The sequence below is a fragment of the Trichechus manatus genome, unplaced genomic scaffold (assembly GCF_000243295.1).
Source record: "Trichechus manatus latirostris isolate Lorelei unplaced genomic scaffold, TriManLat1.0 scaffold00061, whole genome shotgun sequence".
In the NCBI taxonomy this organism is placed as follows: Eukaryota; Metazoa; Chordata; class Mammalia; order Sirenia; family Trichechidae; genus Trichechus; species Trichechus manatus.
In genome coordinates, this window is record NW_004443997.1 from 13,322,167 (window position 1) to 13,338,161 (window position 15,995).

Here is a 15,995-nt window from a genome sequence, read left to right on the forward strand (position 1 = left end):
GAATCCTATGCAACAATAAAGAACAATGGTGAATCTGCGAAGCATCTCACAACATGGATGAATCTGGAGGGCATTATGCTGAGTGAAATAAGCCAATCACAAAAGGACAAATACTGTATGAGACCACTGCTATAAAAACTCATGAGAAGATTTACACACAAAAAGAAACAATCTTTGATGGTTACGAGGGAGGGGAGGGGTGAGGGTAGAAAAACACTAAATAGACAATAGATAAGTGGTACGTTTGGTGAAGGGTAAGACAGTACACAGTACTGGGGAAGCCAGCACAACTTGTCCATGGCAAGGTCATGGAAGCTCCATAGACACATTCAAACTCCCTGAGGGACCAAATTACTGGGCTGAGGGCTGTCGGGACCATGGTCTCTGGGAACATCTAGCTCAACTGGCATAATTTACACAGAAAATGTTCTACATTCTACTTTGCTGAGTAGCGTCTGGGGTCTTAAAAGCTTGTGAGTAGCCATCTAAGAGAAACCACTGTTCTCACCCCGTCTGGAGCAAGGGAGAATGAAGAAAACCAAAGACACAAGAGAAAGATTAGTCCAAAGGACTAATGGACCACAAGTACCACAGCCTCCACCAGATTGAGTCCAGCACAACTAGATGGTGCCTGGCTACCACCACCACAGGGATCACAATACAGCATCCTGGACAGGGCTGGAGAAAAATGTACAACAAAATTCTCACCCACAAAAAAAAAAAAAAAAGACCATACTTACTGGTCTGACAGAGACTGGAGAAACCCTGAGAGTATGGCCCCCACTCTTTTACTTAGTAATGAAATCACTCTTGAGGTTCACCCTTCAGCCAAAGGTTAGACAGGCCAATAAAACAAAACAAGACTAAATGGGCACACCAGCCCAGGGGTAAGGACGAGAAGGCAGGAAGGGACAGGAAAGCTGGTAATGGGGAACCCAAGGTCGAGAAGGGTAGAGTGTTGACATGTTGTGGGGTTGGCAACCAGTGTCACAAAACAATATGTGTATTAATTGTTCAATGAGAAGCTAGTTTGCTCTGTAAACCTTCTAAAGTACAATAAAAAAAAAGAAAATCTGGAAAGACCCATAACAAAGAGAAAATTGAAGAGGTCATTAAAAAACTCCCAACAACAACAACAAAGCCCTGGCCCAGACAGCTTCACTGGAGAATTCTACCAAACATTCAGAGAAAAGTAGATGCCAACACTACTCAAACTATTCCAGAACACAGAAAAGGAAGGAATACTCCTGAATTCATTCTATGAAGCTAGCATAACCCTGATACCAAAACCAGGCAAAGACATCACTAAAAAAAATTATAGAGCAATATCTCGCAAGAATATAGATGTAAAAATTATCAACAAAATTCCAGTCAATAGAATACAACAGCATATCGGAAAAACAAAACATCATGACCAAGTAGGAGTCACACCAGATATGCAAGGATAGTTCAGCATTAGAAAGTCAATCGATGTAATCCACCACATAAAAAACAATAATCACATGATCATCTTAATTGATGGATAAAAGGCATTTGATAAAGTCTAACCCCCATTCTTGATAAAACCTCTCAGCAAAAGAGGAATAGACGGGAAGTTCCTCAACATAATTAACGGCATATATACAAAACCAACAGCCAACAGTATTCTCAACGTAGACTGAAAGCATTCTCCTTGAGAATGGGAAAAAGAATGTCCTTTATCACCACTCTTATTCAGTATTGTACTGGAAGTCCTAGCTAGAGCAGTAAGGCAATAAAGGGAAATAAAAGCAATATAAATTGTGAAGGAAGAAGTAAAACTATCCCTGATTGCAGATGATGTGATCAATATACATAGAAAAGCCCAGAGACTCCACAAGAAAGCTACTGGAACTAATAGAATAATTCAGTAAAGTGGCAGGGTACAATATCAACACACAAAAATTAGCTGAATTCCTATACAGCAACAAAGAGAACTCTGTAAAGGAAATGAAGCAAAAAATACCATTTATAATAGTCCTCAAAAAGATAAAATACTTAGCAATAAATCTAACGAGAGACATAAAAGACTAATACAAAGAAAACTACACAACACTCCTGCAAGAAACTAAGAGCTACATAAATAGAAAAGTACAGCACACACATGGATAGGAAGACTTAACATTGTGAAAATGTTAATACTACCCAAAGCAATCTACAAATACAATGCAATCCCGATCCAAATTCTAACAACATTCCTTAATGAGATGGAAAAACTAATCACCAATTTGATATGGAAAGGAAAGTGACCCCAGATATGCAAAGCAACACTGAAGAAAAAAAAAAAATAGGAGGCCTCACATTCTTCAATCTCAGAACCTACTATACAGCCATGGTAGTCAAAACAGCCTGGTACTGGTACAACGACAGACACATAGACCAATGGAAAGGATCAACAACCCAGAAGTAAATCCATCTACCTTTGGACAGCAACAAAAGGTTGAAGTCCATTAAACAGGGAAGAGATAGACTCTTTAACAAATGGTGCTGGCAAAACTGGATATCCATTTGCAGAAAAATGAAATAAGATCCATACATACACCATACACAAAAACTAACTCAAAATGGATCAAAGACCTAAATGTAAAACCTAAAACCATAAAGATCATGGAAGAAAAAATAGGGTCAACGCTAGGGGCCCTAGTATATGGCAAAAATAGAATACTAAATATAACTAAAAATGCATGAACAGAAGAAGATGCGACTTGATAACTGGGATCTCCTAAAAACTAAACACTTAATGTTCATCAAAAGACTTCACCAAGAGAGTAAAAACAGAACCTACAGACTGAGAAAAAAACCTTTAGCTATGACATATCTGACAAGGGCCTAATCTCTAAAATTTATAGAAAACTTCAACACCTCAACAACAAAAAGACAACTCAAGTAAAAAATGGGCAAAGGACATGAACAGACACTTCATCAAAGAAGACATTCAGGCAGCTAACAGATGAAGAGATGCTCCCCATCATTAGCTATTAGAGAAATGCAAATCAGAACTACAATGAGATGCCATATCACCCTGGCAATAATGGCACTGATCAAAAAAATTGAAAACAACAAATGTTGGTGAGTTTGTGGGGAGACTAGGAATCTTATACACTGCTAGTGGGAATGTAAAATGGTACAACCACTATGGAAAATGGTATGGTGCTTCCTTAATAAGCTAGAAATAGCAATACCATATGATCCAGCAATCCCACTCCTAGGAATATATCCTAGAGAAGAGCTGTGACAAAAATAGACATATGCACACTCATGTTCATTACAGCATTATTCACAATAGCAAAAAGATGAAAACAACCTAAGTGTCCATCAGTGGATGAATGGATAAACAAGATGTGGTACATTTACACAATGGACAATGGCTGTAATAGCTCAGTTGGGAGAGCATTAGACTGAAGATCTAAAGGTCCCTAGTTTGATCCCAGGTTTCGGCAGTTGCCTCCCTTTTGGAGCCCTGACGGTGCAGTGGTTAAGCATTTGGCTGCTAACCGAAAGGTCGGCAGTTGGAATCCGCCAGCTGCTCCTTGGAAACCCTATGGGGCAGTTCTACTCTGTCCTATAGGGTCGCTATGAGTCGGAATTGACTCAATGGCAGTGGGTTTGGTTTTTTTTTTTTAATACACAATGGAATACTATGCAACAATAAGGAATAATGATGCATCTATGAGACATCTCACAACATGGATGAATTTGGAGGACATTATGCTGAGTGAAATAAGTCAATCACAAAAAGGCAAATATTGTATGAGACCACTATTATAAATAGTCAAGAAAAGGTTTACACACAGAAAGAAACATTTTTTGGTTACCAGGAATGGGAGGGGGAAGAAGGGAAAATCAATAACTAAAGAGTACACGTGTTAATTTTGGTGAAGGAAAAGGCAGTACACGATATGGGGGAAGTAAGCACAACATAAGCAAGGCAAGGGAAGACACTGAGAGGTACACAAGAATAAAAGGCAATGAAGGTATATACTATAACATAATCCTGTGACAACAGTAATAACAAACAGTAATTGGAGTGGATACATAGATAAGTATGCTGAATCGGTGTAGGAGGGCATATGGGAGTACATCCACATGCATATATAGATTTGGCTGTAGATACTTCTACATACATATTTGTATGTGCTGCATGTATATTCATATATATATAGTACAGCGCACAGGGCACAGTCATGGAAAAACCTAGACATAACCAAATACCTCACAGGACTGAGTTACTGTGCTTGAAAGCTAAGGACTATAGTCTGGGGGGACATCTAGGTCAATTGGCATAGTTCATAAAGAAAATGTTCTATACCCTACTTTGGTGAGTAGCATCTGGGGTCTTACAAGCTTGCAAGTGGCCATCTAAGATACAGCTATTGCTCTCTTTCCGTCTGGAGCAAAAGAGAGTGAAGGAAACCAAAGACTCAAGGAAACGATTACTCCAGAGGACTGATGGCCCACACAAACCACAGCCTCCACAAGCCTGAAACCAGAAGAACTAGATGGTGCCTGGCTCCCACTGCCCACTGCTGTGGCCAGGATCACAACAGAAGGTCCCAGTTAGAGTGGGGTAAAAAAATGCAGAACAAAATACAAACTCATAAAAAAGACCAGATTTACTGGTCTGAGACTAGAGGAACCCCCGAGACTATAGCCCTTAGACACCCTTCTAACTTGGAACTGAAGCCATTCCTGGAGATCACCTTTCAGCCAAATAATAAAAAAAAAAAACCAAATCTGTTGCCGTCAAGTCGATTCTGATTCATAGCGACCCTACAGGACAGAGCAGAACTGCCCCATAGGGTTTCCAAGGAGTGGCTGGTGGATTTGAACTGCCAGCCTTTTGGTTAGCTGCTATAGCGCTTAACCACTGCACCACCAGGCCAAACATTGTTAATAAACAATAACATACATGAGGAAAGTGCTCCTTAGAACAGTCATCTACATGAGACCAAAAGGACAACATTTGCCCAAAAGCAAAGATGAGAAGGCAGGAAAATTGGACGAATGGAAATGGGGAACGCAGGGTGGTAATGGGGAGAATACTGACACATTGCAGGGAGTGCAGCCTATGTCATGGAACAATGTGTGTATAAACTATTGAATGGGAAACTAGTTTGCTCTGTAAACCACCTAAAGCACATACACACACACACAAAATTGTTATGGAAGCCCATATGCACAACAGAAAACTAGAAAAGCATCCAGCCTTGTTTCTCATCCAGAGAGCTGTTCCCTGGGCTAGAAGCAGACTGCTTGAAGATGAAGAGTAGTGGACAAGATAAAAACAGCCTGGAGATGCCAACGTGAAACCTGGGCAGAAACATTACAGAGAAAAAGGGCAACTTCACAAGAAAAAAAATCACTGGATCATCTTAGATATTAATCCAATAGGCACCAGTTTCTGTAATATGTAACTTTCTCAGAAAAATCATCCCAAAAAAGGGGGCTAGAAGAACAAGGAAATAAGTGATGGGGCTGGTGGGTGCTGTAGGGGAGGGAAGAGAGGACAAAGTGGGCCAGGAGGGGAAAAGAAACCAAAGCTCTGGTTAAACATGAAAAGAATAAACCAAAGAGATAATTCCACTAGATTTAAGAAGCAAACCAATACCCCTTTAACCAGTATGACAAAAAGGAAACATTACCACTTTAAGGAATTAGGGACAAGAAAAATGAGGGCTCAGCTCCTTGCCTCTTCCACTGTGGGAGTTGGGTCTTCAGGCCCAAGCTGCATCCTGTGAGTTCCAACGGGCTGTCTGCAGTGTTTGAGCCACAAAAGTGTCTTGGCACTAAGGTTAACCTATTGAAGGGGCAGAAAGTAAATAGGGTAATTGAAACAGATTCCACAGTACTTGATTCAAGTGTTTACTGAGCAGAAAGATCACTATAGTTGGTCCTTTGTCTACTGCTGGCAAGTGGTTTTTGTATACTTTATTACAAATAAAACAATCTTGCTTGACAATACCATCTGTCATCTTACAAACATAAGACTAAATAGTCCTGAAGTAATAGGATATCTCTAACAACTGAGCTTTTCCTAAAAATAAAACTATACCACTAGTGAATCTTGTATCTAAATCTATACAGCATCTTTAAGCAGTGTGGAAATGAAATTATGATTTATTAATTTACATAAAAATTACTTTATACATTAAAGAATACAATTTCAAATTGTAAAAAAAAAAAAAAAGGTTTGAAGCGGTTGTTATTGGGATTCATGGGACATGGTTTGCTCTTCAATCACTTGCTTCACAATTTCTGCCAGTTTTAGTCGATCCACTTTATCTGTGAATCCACGACCTGAAACCCAAGAAAAACAAGGTCAGTCCCCAAACTCACTCTATGGAGATGACAGACTCTTGACAGGGACCCAGTAACGTATACCTTAATAGTATCAAATTACCCTTATTAATGTAGGAACCATCCCCAATACTGATTAAAAGCACTGAATTCAGATGCCCCCATATTTCAGGTAGCAATTGGGCAGTTCCATTAATCTGGCAGTAAAAATTCAAAGTTCACTACAATGACACACAAACTATAAAGAGGGAGAAGATCTTTGTTATATGTGTATCTGATAAAGAACTCGTATCCAGATTATGTAAAGAACTACACATCTATAAGACAACGCCATAGAAAAATGGACAAAAGATATAAACACACACTTCATGAAAGAGTAAAACTAAATGGCCAATAAACATAAAAATGCTCAATCTCATCAGTCAGCAGGGAAATACAAATTAAAATGGCACAATACCACTACATACCAACCACAATGACTTAAAAAAGACAACGGCAAGTGTTGGTATGGATGTGGAGTAACTGGAACTTTTATACATTGCTAGTGGAAGTATACATTTGTACAACCACTTTGGAAAACTGCTGGCAGTATCTACTAATGCCAAAACCCAGAAATTCCAATCCTAGATACATAAGAGAAATGAGTAAATATGTTCATCAAAAAATATACCTAAGAGTGTTCACAGCAGCCCTTAATCGTCAAACCCTGGGAACAATCCAAATATCCATTCAACATTAGAATGGATAACTATATTAGAGTATATTCATATAATGAACTGCTATACAGGATGGAGAATGATCTGCTGCATGCAACAACATGGATGAATTTCTCAAACATGATGTTGACTAAAAGATGCCAGACACACACAAAAAAAAAACTGTCTGATTCCTTTTACATAAAATACAAAAACAGGCAAAATCAATCTATAATACTAGAAATCAGGATAGTGATTACCCTTCGAGTGAGGGAGGTAGTGAATGGAAGAAGGCACATGTTGTACTACTGATTACATAGGTACATTCACTGTGTGAAATTTCTTCAAAAAAGGAAATTTGTATGTCATCACTTTTCTGTATTGATGTTATATTTCAAAAAACAAACAAACAAAATCCCAGGAAAGCTCATCTCTACCAAGTATGGGACTAGCCAGGCTAGCACTTTGGATTTCTCATGGGATGTCTGAGAACCCAGCCAGCCAGTGAAGTCAAAGAATTTGCTCCCTCCCTGAGCATCCTAGAACTCAAGTCCAGTTTACTCTGCTCAACTGGAAAGACAATACAAAAAGCAATTCAAGAAATACATCTCTGCCTTGTTTGCCTGACCCTGGGGGAAAAACTCAACTAGCAGCAGATTTGGCAAACAGTCTACTCTGCTCCTTAAGTAAAGCAGCTCTTCTCTAAGTTAAGCAGATCAGCAGGGTGGACTCCCTGGTACTTTGTCCTCTTTCTCCCCTTCAGAGTACACTGGTGAACAGCCCTGTATCTGGGAGGAATTCTGAGATCTTTTTTTTTTTTTCCCAAAGTGGTGTGTGACAGTGGCTCTCCAGTGTTAAATCTGTATCACACAATTCACCTGAACTCTGGAAAACAACTGAAAGGCCCACATGTCAATACATGTGGGCAGTTAGAATAGGCTGGAACTAACCCCCATTCCTTCATCTGGAAAGAACCCCAGCTCGGCCCCCAAAGAGATCTTACATGTTCTAAAAATAATCACTTCTCTGCATTCCTGGGTGAAGAAGTGATTAAGGTTCCTACCATTCCAGCTGAAGCTTTGAAGAGTTTCTCTTAGGAGTTTGCATTCCCGGTTATACTTCCAAGCCTCCTGCATTACTTCATTCAGCTTCTCATCTTCATTTTCTCCTGTTGATAAACAGAAAAAGAAGTTGCATGTTTCCTGCAGCATCATGGAGTTTTAGTGTCAGAAATGGAAGGACACAATGTCCAACTGGTTGAGAAGCGATTAAATGTGTAAACCTTTACTAGACACTGGCTTTACTACTTGTCCCTATATTACATGTCATCACTTCTGGTCTTTAGAACTATTCTACTTTGACAGCTTCACACAAACCCTCTGATGGCTCCAGAATCTTGCCACAGGGGATGGGAACTAGGCAGTATCAGACCCTATCAATGAGCAGAAATACCTGGTCAACCTAAGACCGAGAGAAGAAGACAAGGCTGAGTGGACTACATTCTTTCTCTTCAGCTCATTTCTTACCTTAAAATCAGTTGGCTTATCAAAGACACATGTTCACAGTGCAGAAGGCTATTTGAGGTACATTATGTGGGTTCTCTCAAACCCAAGGAGTCTAGGAGAACAGGCCAAACCAACAGTTTTCTGGCCTGATACTTGAATCCATCTCCTTCATTCCCTCAGTCTGATAAGCAAAGCCCATCACCACCCAGTTGAGTGGAGAGAGAACATACTGAAAGAAAGCAGTCACCCTAAAGGTGCCCATGATACAAGTAACAGCAGGGGCCACTTCTTAACTAAAGAGGTGTTCTTTTTATAATCGTAAGTTAATGGCAGCCTTGAACTCTAAAGGCTCTGGAAATGATGTTTTAATGGGCTGCAACCTAATCCTGACCCAGTCCACATTCTTCCACTCTCCATCCTCTACCCTGTGCCCTTTTTGCCAAGCTAAGAAAACAATTACATGGTGCACTAGACACTGGCATTTAAACCTAAACTAGAAATTTCACAGAAAACCAAAGGAGAGGCAGAGTATACCATATTTCTCTGAGTTCCCACTGTCTACTCTTTTTAGTGGGCACATGCTAATTTACATAATGTGTTCGTTTTCTTGTAACACAAAAATGAAACAGACAAACCCAAATTAAACCATTTTGTCAGATGCATACACACATGCACACACGCACACACAGAACATTCATAAATGGCGTGACCTTTACCAGCCTGGGGGAGAATACACTGAGCAATCACATCTCGGAGCTTTTCCAAGGCAACATTTGAATCCTCGGCTCCATTCTCACGGTCGTGGATATAAACACCGTCCTTTGGCTTGGTGCTTTAAAAGGTTGGGGAAAAGGTAATAACAAGGTGAGACCCCAAAACCCATCTCTGGGCAAGTGTTTACGTATAAGGCAACAGATTCTTTCGGATAAACAATTAGCTACAGGCAGTCTCCAACTTCTGATGCCATTTTAAAGAGCTTATTCTCTCCACTCTCTTAAGAGGCAGAAAGGGGAATGACCCCTGGCTAGGCTTTCAGAACCCACCACTCAGTCATACCAGCAGTGAAGAAGAGTACAGAGATATACACTCAGTTACCCGAGCAACTTCCTCTTTCGCAGAATGGGGTTGTTCACAGAATGCAAGGGTTTGAGGCTGACTTTCAGATCCTGGATTCTCATGTTGGCCAGCTGCTCAGCATGAGCCTGCTGGATTCCTGCAACCACCGCCTGAATGCAAACACTGTCATCAGTTTTTCACATTCATTTCGGGGCACCTAAAAAGCCAATCTAAGAAAGTGGGAAGGAGAGGCTCAAAGAACTAAGAAGGCAATTTCACTCTTACGCTGTTGGTATACAAGTTTTGATAAGGCAGAGGACTCTTGCCCAGGCAAGCAAGCACCAGACAATAGCTTGCCACCTTTCCCTGGCAGGGGGATAGAAATTGAAGTAAGAAATGCTAACAAAGGCTCATACTCACAGCCACTTGCAAGGACAAATGTAAGGAGATGCCTATATGTATGTCGGGGAAAGGCTGGCAGGCAGCTGCCCGATAACCCCCGTCAACTGGCATTTATTCACTGCCCCAGTGAATTTTCACCACAATGTAGACAGAGTCACCTCAGCCCTGACTACTTCACATGGTGATCACGGTCACGGCTCAGGGGCAGAATGATCCTGGGGCTGCTACACCCATCTCACCGACCTCCCATTGCTGAAGCCAGACTGGTTTTCCCACTGATCTACTTTGGTTTATGATTTTTTGCTCAAGTTATTTGTCACATTGGGCACTGATGCTGTCTATTCAAATTCTTCAAGGCCAGCTCATGACCAAACATTAAGAGCTCAGAAGCTGCCACCAAAAAACCCACCAAACCTGTTGCCATCAGTCGAGTCGATTTCGACTCATAGCGACCCTCTAGGACAGAGTAGAACTGCCCCCCGTAGGGTTTCTAAGGAGCAGCTGGTGGATTAGAACTGCCGACCTTTTTTGGTTTAGCAGTCGAGCTCTTAAACACTGCACCACTAGGGCTCCAGCAGAAGCTGCCACAGTAGACAGTTAATAAACGTGAGGCCTTTTTGCCTTTTCTTCAGAAAACCTTCCTTGATTATACCCCTTCAATGTCTTCTTTCTCTGAATTCCTGTAATATTTACAATTTAGTACCCCAAAATTTGATGTCTGAATTGTTCCCTCTTTGCTTCGTGTTTATTGGTCTTGCCTTCCCAACCAGTCTTCTTTAAACCCTTGAGGGAAGAGATGGTATCTCACACTGCTCTGGGCCCCTAGCCCAGTAGCACAAACATGAAGGATATTCCTTTGAGGGTTCCCTTCATGTGTATTTACCAAGGCTTGATCTTATCTGGTCTTTTATGAAAAGAAGCTCTTTATTTCTGATCCTGATTTTCAGGAAACTAGAGGTTTCTCTGGGAAAGACTGTGGGTTCTGCATTGCATTGTCTTTAATCCCTCACCAAGGCTCACTTCAACATTCCTTCTCAACACAGCCTTTTTCAGTGAGAAAAATAAGCATCATTTAAAACCTTATCCATCATCAGTTGAGCAGAGGGCAGCACGTTATCCAGGGCCTCAGTCGAGTTGAGCCAGGGGTGGTCCAACACTCCCTCGATGGTGAGTCTCTCTTCTGGTTTGACCTTCAGAAGCCTGTGGAGAAAAGGCCAACATGGCTGACGTGCACGGTTGCTCTGAGAGGCAGGTGATGCTCTTGGGTCTGGCCCTCACCAGCTCTGGCTTCTCCTGACTTTCCACCAACTCCTGCAAACAGAGGCTTTTCACCAAGAGGGCAGGAGTGGACTGTCAGTCCCCAAACACTAGTCACAGAGGGACTGTGGCCTCAGGCCTCCAGATAAAGTGAGATAAAATGGTAGGAAAAGACTTAATACAGTGGTACTTTAGACTGAATTCTGGGGTTCAGTAAGGCTTATACATATGGCTTACGGCTTCCTAAGACCTTGACTCTCCATATTGATGTTTGTAGGATAGTGGGTGCTAACGTCCTCAAAGTGCTCTTTTGGTTGAAGTGGCTGCAAAAGTAGTTGAGGGGTCATGCAGTTCTGAAAAACTAGGTTATTACCCACAGTAAGACTCTTAAGTGTCACCATATAGCAGGACATGTACCCTTTTTACTCCAGAGACATTCAGAAGCTAAAAATCTAGTCTCTGACAAGGGGACAATGTTTCCTTCTAAGCCTGATGCTGTGCATCGTCTGGTTTTCAATCATACTTCACATCTGGTCCATTCATGCTGACATGACTCATAGCTCACTGCAGCATGTTCCCTGGGCTTTCTATGGCACCTGCTTCAAACTACATACCCTCCCATTCCAAACATCAGAGTCAGGACAACGTGCCCAACTGCTCCTACAGGTTCTCTGCAACCTTGTGGATCATTCTGGCCAAACAGCTCCAGATTCTAAAGAAAGTCTTATTTAGAAAAGAATCCCCAAAGACAAAGACAATGAATGTTGATCTAAGTACAGGGAATATATTCTACAGAAAACTGGCAAAGAACCACTTAGAAGATATTGAGGTTGTAGCTAAGCAGCTGGTAATACTGCATGAAAATAGCATGGGAAAATGATTTTATCTTATTTTTTTAAAATTTTCATTGTGCATTGGGTGAAAGTTTATAGAACAAATTAGTTTCCTATTCGACAGTTTGTACATAAAGTGCTCCATGACACTGGTTTCATTCTCCACAATGTGTTAGCATTTCTTCCCATTCCTACCCTAGGTCCCCATTTCCTTTCATTCTGGTTTTCTACCCCTTCCTGCCTTCTCATTTTTGCTTTTGAGCAAATGTTGCCCTTTTGATCTCATGTAATTGATGATTCTAAGGAGCACATTCCTCTTGGGTGTTATTGTTTATTTTATGGGCCTGTCTATGGTTTGGTTGAAAGGTGGTCTCTGGGAATGGCTTCAGTTCCAGTTCTGATGGGTGTCTTAGGGCCATAGTCTCAAGGGTTCCTCCAGTCTCTGTCAGACCAGTAAGTCTGGTCTTTTTTGTGAATTTGGTTTTTTGTTTTACAATTTTTATCCTGCTCTGTCCAGGACCCTCTGTTGTGATCCCAGTCAGAGTAGCTGGTAGTGGTAGCCAGGCACCATCTAGTTCTTCTGGTCTTGGAATCGTGGAGGCTGTGGTTCCTTTGGTCCATTAGTCCTCTGGACTAATTGCTGCCTTGAGTCTTTGGTTTTCTTCACTCTCCTTTGCTCTGGATGGTAAGAGACCAATAGTTGTATCTTAGATGGCCACTTGCAAGCTTTTAAGACCCCAGATGCTACTTACCAAAATAGGATGCAGAACTTTGTCTTTATGAACTATGTTGTGCCAATTGACATAGATTTCCCCGAGTCTATAGTCCTTGGGAAGGTGATTTAAACATGGCTTCCACCCTCCTAAAAATATTTACTTGTATATTTTAGAAAATAGTCTTTCTTTACATACTAACCCCTAACTGACAGGACAAGCTCACTTTTGAACAGGTGAAATCTCTGTAGAGAAGTGACTGTACCGTCAGGAGACAAGTTCAAGTACTGCCCCTAATGCTTATCTTCATCACATTACCGATGAAGAAACTGAGACCAACAAACAAGGACCAGCTCAGTCAAGACCAAGCAGTGGGGGATACCAGAAGAGCCTCCAAATCCACAGGCAGCCCAGCCATCCACAGTTGGGTGAAAAAAACAAATGTTACTCAAATTTAGGTCAACCTTTTACCTAGTCCTCCAAGTACGAAAGGACTTTGAATGTCAACTCCATCCTCATCCACTTACTAACCTTAATTCTTCCTAAGTCTTCCCATCTTAATATCTGTCAGAGCAGCCAATGGGCACTGGGAAACTTGGAGGGTGGGTCTCAGGCTCCACATAATCACAAACTTGCAGCAGCCAAGGAATTAAAAGTCAAAAGGGTCATTGTCATCTCAGCACCCCAGTTCAGTTCCAGGTGTGACATCAGTCCCAAATGACTGGCTTACATGTAAGAAACAGGAGCACGCACAGGAGGCTTACCATTTAGGAACCTGGGTTACTGCACACTGAGACACTGGCTAGGGAGGCATCTGGGCTCAAAAACTGGGCACAGATTCCAGAGATGCAAAAGGAGGCAGCAAAGCTCCATTTTCACTGAAGTCTGCCCACTGACAACTCTCATCTCAGGTTCTAGGAATAAGATTTCTGTGATGCTAAAACAGGAAGGAGCCAACATGGGTAACAAGTGACTCTTCTCTACCATGTGCTCCACCACTTTGAGGCCTCCTCGCCTTCCCCACCCAGCAGCCTGCGGACTCACTTTCTTACAACATCTTTGGCCATCTCTGAGATCTGGCTCCACTCTTCCTCTGGGAACTCAAAACTGCCTGTCATGATCTTTCTCCGCATATCCTTTGGGATCGTCCGGCTGTGGTGTTTGGAGTAAAAAGGAGGGTATCCGCACAGCATCACATATATAATCACCCCTAGGGACCACAAGTCACAGCTCTGAAAGCAAAAAGGAAATGGTCACTCAGAGCAGAAGGGGAGCCCCAAAACAACCCTCCATGACAAGGCCCAAAAGCAGTCCCTGAGATATACAGGGTGATATCTCCAAGAATCACTTCAGAGACTGGAAAAGATTCAGGAATTCTTAAGAGAATTAACTTTTCTCTCCAGATTTTCTATATGCCACTATTATGGTTAATTTTATGCACCAACTTGGCTAGGCTAGGGTGCCCAGTTGTTTGGTCAAACACTAGTCTAGATGCTGTTATGACGTACTTACATGTGATTAAATCAGTTGGCCTTAAGTAAAGCAAATTACCGTCCATAATGTGGGTGGCCTCATCTAATCAGTTAAAGGCCTTGAGCAAAAAGAGAGGTTTCCTGAGGGAGTAGTCTGCCTCCAGACTATAAATAGACATCTTACAAGAATTCCTCTCACTCTCCTACCATCTGATCTACTGATTTTGGGACACAAGACTGACAGAGTTTCTAGCCTTTTACTAGACTTACAGATTTTGGACTTGCCAGTCTCCCACAGTCAGATGAGCCAATTCCTGGAAAATAAATCTCTCTCTCTACACACACACACGCACGCATGCACGCACGCACATGCACACACACACGCTCTTATCTGATCCTTGAGTACAGATGTGAGACACTTTGCCCCTACCAGAGAGGGCACAGATAGAAGTCAGCTGGTTGTGTGAAGCACGCACTCTGTCAACCTGGACAGCACTGAGGGTGCAGGAAGAAAGTGGCCAAGACACAGATAAGCTGACCCCATTATACAGCACAAGCCATTTCTTAAAGGTCACTTCTGCCGAAAACCCAAAGATGTTTGACACACATTAGGGAGAGGCACTGAAGGGAGGACCAGGAAAGTATGAAAACATTCCTTTGGCCGTTAAGGTAACTCACTGTGTCCACGTGCAAGGCCTTGTACCATTCTAGGGGAGGATATTCTGAAAGAAAGAAGACTGCCACCCCACTAACATGTCTGCAAGGATTAAGTGACTGCATGGCCTGTGGTCACTGAACGATTACTGGTGAAGAAAGGACTCCTGTTTTAGTTAAATGCAGCTCCACTTGCCTCAGACACTGGTTTCTCAGAGGCTTCAATTCAAGCCTCACTTGAAATGCAGGACAAAAGCAGCATGTGCCTGAGAAGGGCAGGCCAGTGAATCTGCACTGTGGCCACGCCCCACTCCCCATCATGCCAACATCAGAGCACTGCTCAAGAGAAGCCTGGGAAATGAGGACCTTCAGGCATTCTCTCCAATGTTTTGGAGCCATAAAGTGGACATTTGTGGATCACATGACCCATGCTATAGAACATAATTATGAAATTATGGAGGTAAAAGGGATCTTAAAACTACCTAGTTCAAATCTCTCACATTATAGACAAGGAAACTGGTAACTACAGAGGTCATTTCATCTTCAAGGTTCATCTATTAAGTATGAAACTAAAGGACTTAACCAAGTCACAGCCACTGAAGAGTGGTGGAACCAGAATGGCTCTCCCAGTCTACGGCCTTTTGATAAGCCTGCTCCCACTCTCAGCTCTGTCTAGGCTCAGAGTCCCCAGGCACTGTCATTTTTCTGATTTACTCGGCAACTCCAGGACCTGTTTCAAGAGCCACAAACCTCTTGTGCTTTAGAACAGTGATGCTTGGTATGTAGGCTACAGATTAGGGACACAGAACTAGGTAACATTTTGAGCTCTTACTATGTGTACTGAACACTGTAGAGGGGTTTATGCAGTAGGAGAGAATGTTAACCATAAATTGCAATGCGGTGTGCTCTAGCTTTTATATCACAGAAATGGCCTCTACCTCAAAAAGCAAGACAATTATGTCATTTAAATGTGGTCCCTAGACTGTGCTGTTGTTGTTGTTAGGTGCCATCGAGTCAGTTCTGACTCATAGCGACCCTACATACAACAGAACGAAACACTGCCCGGTCCTGCGCCATCCTCACAATTGTTGTT

General features: G+C 42.0%; 1 protein-coding gene and 1 non-coding gene across 3 annotated transcripts in view; one reads left to right on the top strand and one right to left on the bottom strand.

Annotated features, from left to right (window-relative positions):
- The first annotated feature begins 3,385 nt into the window (after positions 1–3,385).
- Positions 3,386–3,458, top strand: TRNAF-GAA (transfer RNA phenylalanine (anticodon GAA)). The gene has a single exon. It is a non-coding gene; the product is annotated as a tRNA-Phe (tRNA).
- Positions 3,459–5,856: 2,398 nt separating this feature from the next.
- Positions 5,857–15,995, bottom strand: part of MAPKAPK5 (MAPK activated protein kinase 5) — a 33,399-nt gene continuing 23,260 nt past the window's right edge. Inside the window, exons 9-14 of one of the 2 annotated variants that reach the window (XM_004379069.1) lie at positions 13,821–14,008; positions 11,053–11,173; positions 9,611–9,741; positions 9,232–9,347; positions 8,074–8,178; positions 5,857–6,315 (exon numbers count right to left, since the gene is read on the bottom strand). In XM_004379069.1, the coding sequence (XP_004379126.1) occupies positions 6,221–6,315; positions 8,074–8,178; positions 9,232–9,347; positions 9,611–9,741; positions 11,053–11,173; positions 13,821–14,008 (756 nt within the window). In that variant the 3' untranslated portion in view covers positions 5,857–6,220. Of the gene's footprint in view, positions 6,316–8,073; positions 8,179–9,225; positions 9,348–9,610; positions 9,742–11,052; positions 11,174–13,820; positions 14,009–15,995 lie in introns of both variants that reach the window. The other variant, XM_012556303.1, reaches the window with a different exon arrangement.